Source organism: Clarias gariepinus, chromosome 25 (genome assembly GCF_024256425.1).
Source record: "Clarias gariepinus isolate MV-2021 ecotype Netherlands chromosome 25, CGAR_prim_01v2, whole genome shotgun sequence".
In the NCBI taxonomy this organism is placed as follows: Eukaryota; Metazoa; Chordata; class Actinopteri; order Siluriformes; family Clariidae; genus Clarias; species Clarias gariepinus.
The window spans coordinates 19,354,738-19,372,236 of record NC_071124.1 but is presented as its reverse complement, the minus strand read 5'-3'; the positions used below and the strand labels follow the sequence as shown (position 1 = coordinate 19,372,236).

Sequence of the window (17,499 nt, the reverse complement as noted above, 5' to 3'; positions counted from 1 at the left end):
TGAAGAAAAAAAAACATCCTAAACCTACTTCTGTGTTTTTTCTGTTACAACTGTAAGATTCTTTGGTTTAATAGTATTGTCAGATTAATGCCCATGTTGGGACATGACAGAAATGTGAAATTACTGTAAATGTTGAAGATTAGGGATACTCATTGCAATTATTTGAATCGGTTTAGAAAGGATGCAGAAAGGAAGACATGATCCTAATGTTTAAACGTTTTTTCACCATGTAGAGTATATTTACTTTTGACAATAAACACGTAAAATCCGACACACTAAATGTCTTGTTGCAAACGGTTCTTTGTTAAGTACTAAAGCAGTGCACCTTAGTTTTATTAACTGAGCAAAAACTACACAGACCGACTATTAATCCATGTTCATACACAATAGTCGAAATAAACCCTTAGTCCTTGAGGTTAGAGGCCACAAAATGAGGCGTTTTAATGTGATTCAACCTTTCCACACTGATAAAAATTAATGACGCTGGACACAGGCCTTCCAGCACACTGATGAACATCATCGAGTGAGTTTATTCTACAAGGTTACATTTCACTTACAGCTTATAAAAGGTTTACACTCAAGTCCAGTTAGTTTAAAGTTAACAAGACGTGTTTGAGTTCAGAGTACCTGCTGTTAAGGGATAAAGAAAGCACATGGATGATTGGATTGGATTTTTTTAAAAATGACAGTTTTTTTTTTTTTAAAAGTGTTACTAGGTCTCGTTAAACTGCAAGTTTAAAAAAAAAAAAATCAGTAATCATAAAATGTCAAAGCAAACAGATTAACACACAAACTGTACTTTGGCATCAAGTGATTGTCTGTTAGTAAACTCTTAATTTAAAGAGATAAGGTTTGTAAAAGAGAAGTATATATATATAGAGAGAGAGAGAGAGAGAGAGAGAGAGAACATAACCATTTTTTTTTTATTTAATGTTGTTCGCTTTAAAAAAAAAAAATTAAAAAAAACATTCCATATGACCTTGTCTTGACGTTATTTGTGTGAATAAGGAAACGATCACGGCACATACAGCAACACACGACACATCAAAACACTCACCAGCACTGAACAACAGTCTGAGTGTCAGACTTCAGGCAGTAAATGCAGGGATTAACACTGAACACGTCACTCAGTCAGAAAGCTTTGACGATAATCAATACTATTAAAGGAATACTTAACCGCTTTTAAAAGTCAGTCTAGATTCGTTGCAAATTGTAGCAAATGTGCTTTTACCACAGAACAGAGATTCATCCAAGGCAAGACGGCGTACAACACACACCCACATGTCTAACCTACTGTACTTTATGACATTATGGAAGATTTGATGTGCTCCATTTGCGATGGTTGCCGCTAGCAACGAGCTCCTCGTGCTGGAATTTATATTTATAAAATTTTAACAGAATCTTTAATACAGAGTGTGAAGAGCAAACCGTAGCCTCTAAGCCTGAGTCTCTCTCTCTCTCTCTCTCTCTCTCTACATATTAAATATGCTTTATTAACATTCTATGATTTATTTGTTACAGAACTGTGACATGATTTTTTTCCACACATACGTATGCCAGTTAGGAAGCTCGAGGAAGGGCACACGGTCCGCCAGAATACAACGCCCCCTGGAGCAAAAAGGGTTTAGGACCTTGTTCAAGGGCTCAGCAGTGGCAGTTTGGTGGTGCTGGGGCTCGAACCACTGACCTTCCGATCAGTAACTCAAAGCCTTAACTATCTGAACCACCACTGCTCCGGTTACATCATACACGAATCAGCAAGAACACACACTAAACCCGAGTCACATTGGATTTTTTTCATCAGAGCATTTTTAAACAAACATAATCACTACCCTTTTCCACCAAGGTGAACCAGGTGCCAGTTTATGTCTGGTGACAGTTCAGACCTGGTTCAATTGCAAAGCTTCTAAGAAATGGCTTTCCATGGGCTAGTGAATCACATAATTAGGTCACTGTACAAATCTGTGTACGTCTCTACTTTCCCAGCAAATCTAGCGGCGATGCTAGCAAAAAAAAAAAAAAGCACATCATCAGCAAAAGCGAACTTCAACATGGTTTTGCAAGCAATTCATTAAAATAATAATTCATAGTGAGTAAAAAAATTTTATAGATGGGGTCACAAACGTTTAGTTGGTCATGACTAAAGCCACCAGGTCCTGACATAAACAGTTCTTTGTTCAAGCCCAGCAAAGTGTTGTCGCCGCTATGGAACCGGCTTTCTCCGTCTCATGGCCTCTGAAGCAGCTCCAGAACCACCTCGGCGGAAAAAAGGGCTACTACAGAACAGAAACGGTGTAAAATGTTTTTTTTTGTCTTTGACAAAATAAAAAGAACAGAAAAACTGTTCGGTTAAAACTCACGCAGAATTCGAATCTAAGGCAAAGTGAACACAACCGGCAAAACACAAGTTTAACAATAACGGTGCTAAGACGAGGAAGACACGACAGAAGCTGTTCTTGTGAAACGCTTTAAAAGTTAGTCGGTTTTAGGCCTTTAATATGAGCAAACTGTTCACTTAAAGATCAGTCACGATTTTGTTCAAGTCTTCTGCATAACCTTTTTTTGTTGTGTTCTTTCATTTCCAGATAAAGTGGTTGAAATTCCAGTTTAGAGTAAATCACATGTACACCTACATCCCCACCAAAGTGCCAGAGTATTCCTTTACGTCTCCTCAGAAGTAATTAAACACCCACAGAACGGCAAAAATGTCAAAACCGGGACAATTAAAACAAAATAACATGTTTAAAATTATATATCACACGGTTACACAGAAAGAGCTCTTGCCTATTGCACTGTTATCAGCACAGGATTAAAACAGAGGAGACGCATGTATACCTGCGTCAAAAAGACTCGATCCTCGTCTCTCAAGTGGGATCCTCACTCATACACACTTTGTACCATCACTATGTATCTATAAAGGCGTGTAGTCTTATTCAAAGCTTTACTTTGAATCAGGCAAGTTGTGCATGTCAATTAATTTAAAAATGAAAGCTGCACTAAATCCATATTTTTAAAAAAGCTAAAGATCCATAATAAAGGTACAAAAGATGTGTTTTATTCTACTCTTTCTCTGTAGGCACTTAGTATATCCTCCTTATCAACAGCTACTATACATCTGATACACAATTAACACACACACGCACACCTTAATATGCACCGTGGCATACCTACTAAAGCACAGATGTGTAATAGAGAAACAACAACCCCCACCAACACACACACACACACACACACACACACTATAAGCCAGCTCACAGCTGGTCAGCTCTTTCTTTCTCCCTCTCACACACCTGCTCTCAGCCCTCTGTGGTGCGAACGTCTCCACACACACACAAACCACACACACACACACACACACACACACACAGGATAAAGATAGAATCAATGGACTTCATTCATCAACGGAGATCGAGAGCAGCGAGATGCTCAAAACTTTCCCAGAACTTCCTCTCGTTCTGCTCCGTTACATCCTTACTGCTGTTTTCTGTAACACCTTCTCAGTTATGAAGTCTTAAATTCACACAACTGAGAGGAATTAAACGCTCGTTTGGGTGCGTATGGTGATCAAGGCAGAAAAGACATATACAGGAAGTATCTCTAGAAATAAAGGAGTGATTTATGTTCATAAAGCAGAGCTGAGCGATCACAATATACGATGGGATAATTTTGTTCAAGTATGCGCTTGTATATTCATCAGCAGCACCTGTCGGCTTTTTTAATTCATTTTTGAAAACTTGACACTTGAGCCCAACGCCCTAAACTCCGCCCCATCTGTATTTTTATTGGTTGCCATATTTAACCAATCTTACCCACAATCTAAAAAATCTCCTGATCGGCTGAATGAAGGGGTTTCGTTTGAAAAACGCATGTGAAGTTTTCATAAACTTGCATGTACTGTATGTGTGCGTCATACACATAACACTGACATAAAAAATAAAAATGCGTATAAGCGCCCAGCTCGAGAAAGAACATATTGCACTGTTACAGGAGATCCTGTGTGGACACTCGTGAGACAGCAGTATAAAGGAAGAGATCATACACTACGTACATTCGCTTTGTCTCCCTCTGTAACTCTATGTCCTATTTCGCGCGCTCAAACACACACATAGTGTGTACCAAGAGATTCTCAAACTTAGAAAACAAAAAAAATAAAAAATCACTAAACTTAAAAAGTCACTTCACATTCCTGCAAAACGTAGAAACCCCAAATTCCCCGTCTCTGTTCTTGTGCGTCTGTCGATAAACCTTCACTTCCTCTGGCAGCACGTCTGCTGGTTTCCACTCATCCTCCTCCTCCTCCTTCCTGAGTCTGACACAAGACCCTTTCCAGGCGTCCCATACAGAGACACGGGCAGGCGTCAGGGATACCGTCTCCCCGCGTGCTGCGCCATCATGCGCTCATTTTCCTCAGCAGAATCTGTGTGAGGTCAAAGGTCATGAAGCTGATGCCCACAGCGATAGGCCCTTTGACCCAGTTCATGCTCAGTCCTTTGTACAGGCCGCGAATGACGCCCTCTTCCGACACGATCTGCTGCATGGTGCCCAGGATGGTGCTGTACGTATGGCCCGTCACCCCTGCCGTCTGCATGCGGCGCCGCACGACGTCCAGTGGATAAGAGGACGACTGACCGACGAGGCCGGCGCACGCGCCGAACGCCAGCCGCTCATAAGAATAAGGCTGAGCTCGTCCGGTTTTCTCTGAAATACAGGGGAGAAAAGAAAAAACAAACAAACACAAAAACTCTTTTATTTAAAAAAAATAAGAATAAATACTTTCATTTCCTAGTTTCTAATGTTCCAAAGACACACATACGCTTACTGAGAGTGGCTTTTTAACGTTTAAAATATCAACCCTCAAAAGGTTTCTCACAAAAGGTTTTCTCACTTGAAACTTTCTTCTACAGAAATTTACATTTAAGAAAGAAAAACTAGAAAAGCCAGTATGTGTGGATCGGTTACAGCGCTGCTGGTATCAATGGAATTTCAAAGCTTTTACTGTTCCTTCAAATGTAAAAAGCATTCCCATTGTTTCCACGCAAAAATAGCTCAACACTTAAATAATAAATGCAAAGGTAGCCAACTTAAACATTTTCTTGCTCTTTCCTACACGTTCACACAGTGAAATATACCTGCATGGAGTTTCTTAAGAGTCTCGTAGGTGAAGAAGCTGAGGCCTGCGTAGGGAATCACACCCAGTATGGTTGGAGTGAATCCTCTGTAGAGCGTCTTCAGCCCTTCCTCGCGGGAGATCCGCCCAAACACGTGCATTATATTGCTGTACCTGGGGAACAAACGTCAAGGACATACACACTGTAAAAATGCTTTAAAATCCCTTCTGAAGGCGATGTCTTTTAAAGAGCACGGTCTCTTACATTTCTTTCGGCGTGACGGCCATGCGGGCGCGCACCATGTCGAGCGGGTACGTGAGCATGGCGGCTGTGGTGCCAGCCAGTGAGCCGGCCAGGAGTCTCGGCACAGGAGGCAGAGCCCTTCAACAGACAGAAGAGGAACAAAATATATATATTTTTTTAAATATATATACTTTTTTGAGACTGCTAAATCAAAAACAGCACATTTGAGAATGCAATTTAGCATGAATTGCTTATGAATTATAATGTCAATCACTCATGGTGATTTACACAATCACACCTGTACACTTTTTCTAATCTGTTACGATCCATATCTGTATCTAAACCCAAAGTGGGCGACCTCGGTAACAAGTTCATAAAAATGTATGCAGGACCAAAAAACTCTTAATTTTATTTTTACCCGCCAGTAGCATTTTCTATCTAATTTTAGGCAGCCCGATTTCCCCCCCAAATAATCCTAATTTACACCATTGTGACCGTTACCAGGCAGTTACTAAAGAGGAAATCATATGTAGAATGTCAATTCAATTAGATTATTGGGCAGTGCAATTTTCAATTTCATTTGATTTAATGGCACTGATGTTTGTCTTCTGTTTTTTTCTCTCAAGCCCCAACTTCTACAGGTTTTTAAGTATTTTAAAATAGTTGCTGTGTAGATTCATGTTGTTTAAATGCCATGGTTCATACAAGGCAATATTATTGACTATCTTCTCAGACTATTTAACATTTATAAAGATTTACAAATTTTAGCTTAATAATCCTAAAACACAGCACAAGCTGTTCAGAAAACTACTGTATGGAAGGTACTCACTTTCCCTGAAAGCCATAATAACCCCCTAGAAGCCTCTTGTATTGTTCGTGGGCACAGAACTGGATGGCGGCGTAGGGGATGACCCGCACCATGGTAGCCGAGTTGCCCCTCCATAAGCTCAGGAAGCCTTCCTTCAGATAGGTGCGATAAATCAACCGGTAAGCCTCCTGTTCACCACAAAGACACAGAGAGTCACCGGTACAGGTTTGGCTTTATTTTTGAATGAGTGCCACTTTGAACATATTAGGATGTGCTCCTCAAAATCTATTTATAAAGAAAATTATACCGCAATACATCTAAACAGTTACTCACACCCCTAGTACTGATTCCCAGCACCAGAAATACATACTCACCTTGGCAGAAAATCTGTTTGAAGACACTAAAAACAGAAGAAGAAAATGTTACAATATTTATTTAAAATTGTAATGACTGATTAATAATTTGGGCAATATCCTGTTTTTTTTTTCCATAACATGGCCAGAAAAAAAATTTACTAGATCAGTGCATGCCAAAGTGTGTCCTCACTGTCCCCACTTAATGAGACCTAAAGGTACTGCAGGTGGGACACACATGACCATTTATAACAATTAAAGAAAAGTTTTTAGTTTGTTTAAACATGTATAAAAATACCACAAAATATATACTTTTTAATCATGTAAACAATTAATCAGACAAAAACAACCGGATTTAACTTGCACATTATTCTTTTTATCATTTATCTTAGTCTTGTGTGTTTACCAAAAATTTTTGATTTCAGATTTCAAACTGAGCTGTGGCAAAGACGTCTCTTTATTTTTTTCTACATTCAAGTCCTTCATAAATTCATCCTTTTTAAACAGGACACTTAAATACAAACACTCCTACAATGATTGAAAGCACAAAATCAATATGGAAGCAGTATATTCTTCATGTTTTATCTAAAACAGGGGTTAAAACAGACATTTTATGGACACTCCTCAGCTTCATAATCTTGTGCATAAACCTTATAAATATAAGGATATTTATATTATCCTGAGAGCAGAGAGCATGAGGAAAGAATAGACGTTTACTGTCATACTGCCAAATTTCTCATTTATATACAGTACCAGTTAAAAGTTTGGGCACCCCCTTCTAATTCCATGTTTTTTTTAACTGTTGATAAAATTGAAATGTGTCTGCTACATATCTGCGAAGCCTTCATAACTGCTCTAAACTGAGGTGCTGTTTGTTAATTGGTGATTTTTGAGACTGGTAACTAAATGAACTTCTCCTCTGCAGCAGAGGTAAGTTTTGGTCTTGCTTTCCACGGTGCTTGATGTGTTTTGCAGATGCACTAGACGATATGTTCTTTTTAAGAACTGTTCCAGAACAGCTGACCTTCATGGTTTAAACTAACAGCTGATTGTTGTACTTAATTCCTTAAAGACTGTATGTGTTATTTTATACTTTTGAAAAAGATCCAGTACAGTTCTAAAATGTAGAAAATAAATTACAAAAAAGAAAATATTGAATTAAAATAAAAAAAATTTTATCTTCCTTATATTTAATTAAAAACTAGTAAGGCTTCCTTCTGCCTTCTCATACAGATGCTGTTTGTTTATCTGAATATGTCTTGCCTTGGAACATGATCTTGGTCCTGTCCAGCGGCGCTACTGCTGTTTTAGCCACAGCTCCTGCGAAGGCCCCAGAGAGCAACGAGTTCAGCACAGACCGGCCCTGCTTAAAACCCTGCACACACACAAACACCAATTGTGATGCAAAATCCCCAGGGACGAAAGCCTCCATGGCACTGGAGGCACTTTTCCCAAGCAAACATTTTTATCCATACCATAAATATGACTGATATGCTGACACAGGAAATCAATGAGTCTGATCATGCCTATGACACTTAAGACCTTGCAGTATTATAAAATTTTATTTAAAAAAAAAAAAAAAATTAAGCCTGGCTTCACTTTTTTTTTTTTTTTTTCATAAAAAAAATGTGCACCACATGAAAAAATGTGGTATCAATACCAGCATGTAATGACACACACTGACCAGTATGTTTTTGTGTATGTGTGTGTAAAATTAAAGTTCTAGTACTGTGCTTGTTTGAGATCCTGTAAATGATTAAGCCATGCTTATGCAAGAAGCAAGAATTCAGGAGTGGTGGGTGAGAGTCTAAACTATTTAGAGAGCAGTTAATTTAAGATGGGATCATGACACACCCACATTTTGATGATAACAATCATGTATAATTACAGAAATATGTTTTTACCATTCTTTATACTCTGGGTGCAAGACCAAAATAAAATAATTTTTTAAACACACTCCACTATCCTGGTAGCTATTTGAGTTAGCGTCCCACGCTGATGACCTTGCTTGATCATCCAGGTTACAAAGTCCAACACTGCAGTGTAACAGGACAATAAGGACACATTTGTGTGAGGGACAAAGTGCTAACAAGACTACGCAGGAGAAGTTCTGCATCATGCCTGAAATGAGTCATTGTGTTCCTTGTTCTCGCTTGGTAAAGAAACCAGGGGCTAAATATATGAGGTGAGTCAAAACTTATCCACACTCTAAAATTGTTTGAATTTATTTTAATAAACTTTTACAAGAGGCAAATGCATAAATTTTCAACATAATCTCCTTGCTTTTCAATAAACTTTGTTCATCTGTCAACAATGTTCAGCTTCCTTATTCCCTCACTTAAGAAAAAAGTTTTACGCTAAGCTGCGAGCCACAAATGCACCGCTGTCTTCACTTCTTCAGAACTGAATCTTTATAGAGCTGCTTTCTGGGGACCTGCAGTCAGATGGAGCAAGATTGGGACTATAGAGAGGACGCTTGAACACCTCAAAACAAAGTTTTTGCAAAGTATCCAAAGTGTGCGCAGAAGTGTGCAAACGTGCATTGTCATGCAATTTCAAAACGTCCTTGCACTTGATCAGACGTTTCGGCTACAGCTCTTCAATAGCCATCTCACTGTAACAAGCACTGTCGATTGTTGGCCCCTTTTCCAGTACAGATCCTGTAAGCATCAATTTTCCAGGTGATGGTCGACTTTTGAACTTTTTCTCGGTCGGCAATTAAGGATGTTTCCATTCCATACTCTGCTGTTTATTCTCACACCTGTAATGATGAATCCATGTCTCGTCACCACAAATGACTACCTTAAAGTACTGTTCCAATTTTGTTTGCAGATATCCAAACACTTCTGTTTATGCTTTTCCGTTTGTTCTACACCCTCAGACAGCAACAACAACAACAAAACAAAACAAAAAATCACTGCAGATTGCTCTTTTTTCCTACAAATCACAAATGGGGCGTCCATTTTTCATTGCATTTACAAATAAACTGAAGTAACATGTTGACTGGGGAGACAGTAGCCTTAAACAGAAAGCGGAAATAAGACAGAGTCTTGGACATAAGAGAGTGCGGATATTTTTTGACTCACCCTAGTAGTTCCTGTCTCTGTATCATTCACAAAGCACGTTTATCTATTTTGAGTGTGGGATTCAAACATATTTTGAGGGGGAAATTATGACAAAAGTACTTAATTCACCTCTGCTGATAACATGTTATGGACGTGTAAAACAAGACTGCATCACAGTCCAATTTCATTCTGTGTAATCACATAACTTGACTGTCACTCACAGTCTGTATAAAAGTACAGTACAATCTGGGTTATAATCCATCTCACTTCTGTGCATTTCCTTCTATGACCACAGGTGGTGCTGTTGCGCTTCGTTCCACAGAACTCACAAACAATCCGCCTTAAAACGCATGTTAACAGCAAACGATCTGATATGCATGGCAAGAAAGAAAAAAAAACAAGGTGCCGCCTTTTTATCTTTGAAACGCAGAAAGACTTAACCCTGTCAAGGCTCTTACAGCTAGGACCGATACCTTACGCTGTGTTTGGATGTACACACTTCTTGTTGCATGTCTACACACAGAGTACTTTTACAACGCTACACTACGTACAGATCAACGGATCTAGAAGTTATCATCCTCTCAAGGAACAGGGGAAATAAAAGATCTTTAAAATCAAGTATGGCTGGTTTTCCAGGTTAATTGGGCAATTATGCAGGTGCATCATGACTCGTTTAAAAAAAATAAACATTGTAAGGCGTGTGTTTGTCATGATTGCTAATTTTGTTAATTTTATGACTCACTTCATTTTTTTTTTTTTATAATAACCGATTTCAGTTTTAACAAAATAAAATGATTACCACACTCTACTTAATTTAACAACGAAGGACATTGGGTTCTTCATAGAATCATAAATTTGTTTGAAAGTTATGTAAAAAAATAAAATAATAATAATAATAATAATAACTGATGAGTCACATGTCCCACATGCAACTCCACATTCGTAAGCCAATAAAATCTTTCAGCTGTTTCGGCTGTCCTTTAATTACCTCTGACTGGCTGGAGGAGGAGCGTTGTAGCACCTCGCCCTGTGTGAGCGCCCCCCGATGTTCCTGTACTCCATTCCCCATTCCAGGGTTTGCTGGTTGCATAAATACAGTTGCTGAAGAACTGTCTGAAGGACAAAAACAGCACAACAAAGCAGCACAAATTGATGAACAATAACAATAAAAATTTACTTAGTAGGACAGAGGGAAAGGTTATTACATAGTCTCTCTATCTGGGCAAGATCTGGACATGATTAGGATACGACATACACTGTGACGATTAATAATCTTAACGCCCTAAAGTGTTCAACAAACTTACTTTAAGTGCAAAATGTCACTCCAGGATGACGAAATCAGTGCACAGAGAACAGAGACATGGACAATAGGATCCACTCACTCATTAGAACGATCTGATCAGAGTTTGAGTAAGAACAAGTGTCCCTTTGAGAGACAAACTCGATGTGTTGTGTTGTGTGTTGTAGGAGGTCGTGTCAGAACCCGCCCCCACCAGAAAAAAAACACACAGCTTCGCGGTGTTGCTAAGAAAACCTGTCTTCACCCAGCTGGCCCACATTCACGCGCTATTCTCAGTCACCAAACACGACGGCTACACCGCGTTCGTATATCAGCCGGCGCTCTTGTGTGCAGCGGGTTTTCTGGGTGAAAGGTTGTCTATCATAATAGAACCAAATCTAACTGTACAGCATAACAATAATGGCTATATAAGCAAACCCAGAAATCCAGAAACCACACCCATTGAGTACTAAGGCAAATGTAAGATCATCTGTTTAGAGCAGCTTTGCTTTGTAGTTTATAAAACAAATTGGAAAGTACATGGAGGTCTGTTAATTGTCAACTCTTAGTCGCAGCTTATAAAATATGAGCCGTATCAGATGTCACTTGGACGCTAAGTCACTATTAACCAGGACATCTGTTATTCTAAATACTCCATGCATTTCCCCAGGCTTGTAAATACAAACAGCTTTCTTGCTCTGCCTTACATACACTCCAAACAATTTCTCACACTGTCAGTCGTATCATCTAGCCCAGGTCAATCTCGCTCTCCCTGTCCACAATTTTTCCTTGTGGATCAACTTACACTTATCCTGCCAAGCTTTCAGACTTTAGTCTGCTTTTGAAAAGGGTCTCGTTGCAAACAGGATTAAGCTCTCTTCTACAACACAACTTTCCAACACAAACCGGCTGCTGTTCCAAAACAAATAATCACCTTCTACAATAATAAAGAATCACCTTTAAGGCTTTAGAGTAACAATGTCCGTGATCAAAACAAATCAAAATCTTATCCGTTTATGATGTAATGACCTACAAATGAACTGGTTGGGTACACAGGATAAGTTAATTAAACAAACATGGTTTAAGAATTAGCAATCAATACCATGATTAATTGAAGTAAATAAATATCACAACATTACTCTTAATAGAAAACTTTATTTATAGTTTGTCAATTTTAAGTAAGTAAAAAAAAAAACAAGCACAGGAAAGTTAACTACTGAAGCTACGGTGTCTGATTCTGGCTGCTTTTGGACATTTGAACAGCCTCAAGTGCAAGAATTTAAGGTAAAACTATAATCGGGACGTGACAATGGCCTTCATACAGAGCCACAGAGGTGACTTGGTGCTTATTCTAAAATAACCGTGACTGTCACTTAACACACTGAGTCAGCAAGTTAATACTGGAAAGCCACTAACTTAACTTGTAACTACTGATCATCACACATTGAAGCAATGAGGCACCAAAGTCAAATGAAGTGTACTCTTGGACCTATGACTTAAAGATAATGACTTATCCGGGTTATTATTTAGTCTTTGTTAGTGTATTCATGAAATAAGATATTGTTTTGTATGTGTAAATGTAATAAAGAAAATCAAAAACACAGACATATAAATGTTACCACAGGAATTAAGTACTGTATGGCTAGAAACATATTCATGCAAATGCATGTAAAGTGCATAAAGAGAAGATTGCAAGGTTTGTGTCTCTTTCTTTTCAACTCTATGTCAAACAGTTCAACATTAAATAGTATCATGAGCACTAGATAGTAATTGTCTTCATTTACTGTTTTAGATTTTGTTGTATTTGAAATTTATTTCATTTTTTTTTTTCTAAATAATGTCTGCTTTTAGAGAGTTTATATGTCTAAAGCTATTTTAGGATTGTACAGCACCTAAGTCAATTGTGTTGTGTTAAATGTGCTTTAAAAATACATTTGATTTCATTTTGATACACTAAATACTTAACTTGTGAAGAAACTGGCATGTTTAAAATAATAATAATAATAACAAATATCTTGTTTTGTCCCAATTACCTCATTTATGATGATTTGACAAATAGTTTTAACTAAAAAATTATTTATCACTGTTTACTTATCCGGCTATTCATTTTAGGGAATAAGAAGCAAAGAAAGAAAGAAAGAAATAAACCAGCATTTACTTTATTCTTGCAGACCAAGGTTGTGTGAGGTGCATGAACTTGAAATAAATAATAACTCACGACAGTGTGAGAGGGTATGACTGAATGGAGGGTTAACCTTATAAGTATTAACCTGGATCAAAGGCATTAGGGTTAAATGTTGACCAGAATAAAGCACCACACAGTCACAGGATCCTGATTCACTGATTATGAAACCAAAAAGAAAACAAACAGCATGCTTTGCTAGCATCAGTCCTGAACAAGTTCATTACCATTAAACATGAGGAAAAGTTCAGCTTGGCTTAAATAAAATCAGGACTGAGTAACGTTAACGTTAGAGCTGGGACTTTACTTATTCTTTTTATTATCAATAAATATATACTGACCTACCTTTCGGTTTAAATAACGAGTTGCTCGTCTGTTTGTCCATATGTCCTTTTTGTAAATAATAGCTTACATAGCGACATACAAAAATGAAACCTGTTAACCTCACTATCATATCATTTTAAACGGCTTCGGCTATGTCGTCACTACTTTTTTTAAAGAGGTTCTGATGACGTCACACGTAACGTTGGATCAAACTGAAAAGTTGCACAAAAAACAAACATCTGGTGTTTCGCCATTTTAAATACCACCAGTGTGTGTATCTGTGCTGGTAATATTCCACTACTGTTTGATAACTAATAAATAAAATAAAATAAACCCTGACTATTGGTATGACACGTTTTAACTGTCATTGACTTCAAACTAATATTAAAAACAAACTCACCTCACACGGCTACAGAATAACACTGTACATTTGTGAAATAAAAAATAAATACTCACCTGTGCAATATAATACCTTAAAACGATGCAGTAAATCTTTAGCAGTCTTTATTCACTGGAACTGGACGGACACTCCCCTTGAAGTTAGCCTGCTAGCATTAACACCTTAACAACAGGCGTCACGCGCGCCGCTTCACGCAGCCGACGTCCCGTCACGCGCACCACGCATTCTGAGATCACGCCAGCCGAAGCAGTGAGGATCCAAATACGCTAAAGTCTCTGGCTTGCTGTCTGTAACGGAGTCGCGTTACTGTGCACCGTCCATGCTGTTTTCGTCTGCAGCTCTCGACGCTCCTGCACCACTCCCGAATCGCCGTGTAGTCAGCTAGATAGTGTATGAGGACGGCCGGAGTTTTGCGCCGAACTGTGTGAGAACAGGACGCCTTTTAGGACCCGGGCGAATCATGTTGCATTGTGGGAAATGAAGTGCGCGCACAGAGACTCTCGTCTGGATAGGTTAGTTTCAAGGGCGTAACAGGACGTCAGGTCGGGGCACGCTTAGAGCAGGGAAGTCAGGATAAAACATGACCTGAAGTCATTGGTGGTGTAGGAAAAAAGGACCAGAAGCACAAAGCGTTCCCCCTACTACCATGTGTGGCAAACACGCAACTTTCCACAACACGAGCATCTTGGTTTATTTCGGTTCCAGTTTATAGATGACCTGTTTTGCGTCTTGAAAGTTTCAGAAAGCTAAGCCTGGAATTATTGATAAAGTATCAACACTTCCAATCTTGATGGTTCGGTTTTGTTAATGTGTCCTTCTGTTTAGTCAAATGAATAAATACAATTTTAAATAAAAAATAATAAATAACTTGGTAACAGACTAAACATCTTTAGTGCTCCTCCAGTCTTTCAGTGGTTATATTGATAGATTTATTTTTAAAACATTTATAAACCAAGTGCACAAACGCTTCGCTGTAGTATTGATAAATGTCCACTGGATGGCACACTACTCACATCAGAAAACAGGAAACCGACAGGACGACCTCTGCGTTGTAGTAATGATAAATGTCCACTAGGGGCATTCCCCCAATCACATACAGTATTTGAGCATTTACACAACTGGATACAGTAGGTGGCAAGAGGCACGTAGTCTTCCGTCAATACTAAAAAACAGCAATCCCAAGTGTCATAATAAACTGTGCGACGTGAAGTCAACACTGTTTCTCAATCACTAAATCATCTTCTATACCGCTTTATCCTGTATTCAGGGTCTCCGGGGGGATGGAGGGCACGAGGCAGGGTATGCCCTGGACAGGGTGCCAATCCATCGCAGGGCACACACACATACACACAATTTGGGAATGCCAATTAGCATAACCTGCATATCTTTAGACTGTGGGAAGAACCCCGGGGCACCCAGAGGAAACCTACTACTGGGTTAACCTACAACCTACTGGCCGGGAATCGAACCCTGGAGGTGCAAGGGGACGGTGCTAAGCACTACACCACCGTGCCACCAACACTGTTTCTGTGGATGTTTTTATTATTTTTCGACTTTTGGCTTCCTTTTCTCTGAAGTTGCTTTAAAATATTCTGCGTCACGTTTTTAGGGTTGTTTTAAAAAATATGTTTGCTTGACAGAAATCAATCGGTTTTTTTATGTTCTCATTTCTCAAATCTTCGTTCTTTGTTTTTTTTTTTTTTTACATTTATGCTCTCATTTTCTATAAATGTATTGTTTGACACTGTCTACACACCCTCACACACACAAACACACACACCCATACACCCATGTGGACCTGCACAGAGATTCCACAGGAGAAAATTTACATCGTCCAAGCTTAATCTCTTAATAATTCTTAAGAATGCCATCAACAAATACGTCCAAGTATGGAAAAAATATAACAAAGATTGGGAAAATGTAAACTTTTTTAGGATGTTTTTATAAAGTAATTTATTTTGATAAATTCCCGAATAATACTTGATTTTTTTTCCCCAAAGCTATGAAATAACACATATGTAACTAAGTAACAACTCCCTTCTGATGGTGACTACCAACATCTTTAGAGACAGCTCCACCTGACAGCCCAGGTCTCTGAGAGCAGCTTTCGCCACATCACTACAGTCCCTGTGCGACGTCAGGGTGTAACCAATCAGCTCCTCGGCCCCCATCTCCAAAATGGGCTGGGTGTAATCACGGCTTTGTGACACTAGGTTTCTGAGCAGCATGCACGACGACTGTATCTGCAACAGAGTACAGACAGTTACCCTGAACTCCTATCGACCTGGTACACACATACTTTTTCCCTCAGGATCTGCTATCGAGAAGCCGTCTTATCGTTGTGTTGTGATTACCTGGATGTTAACTTAACTTTAGTGCTCCTCCACTCTCCGTGATGGCTTTGCAGTTATTGAGTTTGGACACAGAGCCCAGCACAGCCCTGTTCACACACCTGAGACAGCACATTCAGAAGTTAAATAAACCCCACCATCAATACTATTAAATATTATGACAACGCAAGTTAGTTTCATTACTCATGTGCTGGTTTATCGCTATGACAATAAGCTCCGTTCCTCCTGCATTTACAATGACGTCCATGACGTATGTATTTAAAAAATAATTGATAACTGTTACATTATCTTAATGTGTATGTTTGTAACATATATGGTTATAACAATGTATTCAATCAACCTTTTAATTACAGAAATGTCATTGTAATTAGGAGAAATTAAAACAAAATATGCTATGAGTATGATTTGTTATACTTGGTGGTGATATTGGTGGTGTAGGATGAGTGGCTAGATAGATCACCAACTAAATATGATATACATCATAATTCATTACTACTACACTTTTGTAATAAATACGTTTAATAGATTCCTCATGTGAACAAACCTTGATTGATTTTTGTTTCAATTTTCATAATTTTTTATACAATATCCAGTTTATCGGCAGCTTGCCTTACAGACTACTGTTTAACTGAGTTGACATTAAATCATAAAAACAAGCATTTTTGTAATAAGAGTCATTAGAAATTGAATTCTAAACTTCTCTGAAAGAATGAGTATACAAAATTGGTTAGAGATACAATCTCAAGTATTGTCAATGATGATAATTTGGTCTCCTGGACAAGTAAATGGGATTTTTTTTCCGTATAAACTTTATCAGTTATATTTCTCATAGTAAACAGTTACATAAAAATCATATGATAAAACAGACCTCTATTATTAAAGAAATAACTGAATATTCTAACAGAAGGTGATAAATCAAGGTTGTTCTTTTTGCAGTCACAATTAAATGAAATCTATATGAGAAATGCCAAAGGGGCATAAATTAGATCAAAAGTTAAATGGATGGAATAAGAAGAGAAACACTCAGCTTATTTCTGTAGGAAACATAGAAACAACTGTAAAGGCAGGAACTCTATTAAAACCTGAATCATTGATGGGGTAGAGTGTTCAGATACACAATTAATAGCAAAAGAAATGGCTAACTTTTATCAAGATTTATATTCGTCTTTCTCGTCAATTCTCTCTTCAAAATAATTAGCGACTCTATCCTATCGTCAAATTGTGCACAAGTATTTAATTCCAACACAATGAGGTTGTGTTATGAGTATGGAGATAAATAATAATGAGAGCCAGACAGTGGCAGAGGCCGACTAAAAGAAGGGTTAAGTGTATTAGCTAACTAAGAACAAAGGCAGTAGAATTAAATGTTCAGAATCACTATGGCAA

General features: G+C 38.3%; 1 protein-coding gene across 5 annotated transcripts; it reads right to left on the bottom strand.

Annotated features, from left to right (window-relative positions):
* Nucleotides 1-496: 496 nt before the first annotated feature.
* slc25a42 (solute carrier family 25 member 42) lies at nt 497-14,164 on the bottom strand. 5 transcript variants are annotated; one of them, XM_053486920.1, is made up of 8 exons: nt 13,819-14,164; nt 10,566-10,690; nt 7,776-7,887; nt 6,534-6,559; nt 6,181-6,347; nt 5,373-5,489; nt 5,130-5,281; nt 497-4,698 (listed from the first exon to the last, which is right to left on the bottom strand). In XM_053486920.1, exons 2-8 carry the CDS (start codon nt 10,665-10,667, stop codon nt 4,391-4,393), a joined length of 984 nt encoding a protein of 327 aa, XP_053342895.1. In that variant the 5' UTR covers nt 10,668-10,690; nt 13,819-14,164; the 3' UTR covers nt 497-4,390. The 5 variants fall into 5 exon arrangements, with proteins under 5 accessions (XP_053342895.1, XP_053342896.1, XP_053342892.1 ...); XM_053486921.1 differs by having other exon boundaries at nt 13,835-14,164; XM_053486917.1 differs by lacking the exon at nt 13,819-14,164 and adding an exon at nt 13,384-13,457.
* Nucleotides 14,165-17,499: the final 3,335 nt, after the last annotated feature.

What these genes read in the sequence shown, in the direction of transcription:
- slc25a42 (XM_053486917.1), bottom strand. Translation starts at nt 13,423, where the DNA reads ATGGACAAACAGACGAGCAACTCGTTATTTAAACCGAAAG. An exon ending in CTCGTTATTTAAACCGAAAG is followed by an intron (nt 10,691 to 13,383) that starts GTAGGTCAGTAT and finishes TTTGTCCTTCAG; the next exon opens with ACAGTTCTTCAGCAACTGTA. An exon ending in GCCGTCACGCCGAAAGAAAT is followed by an intron (nt 5,282 to 5,372) that starts GTAAGAGACCGT and finishes TTTGTTCCCCAG; the next exon opens with GTACAGCAATATAATGCACG.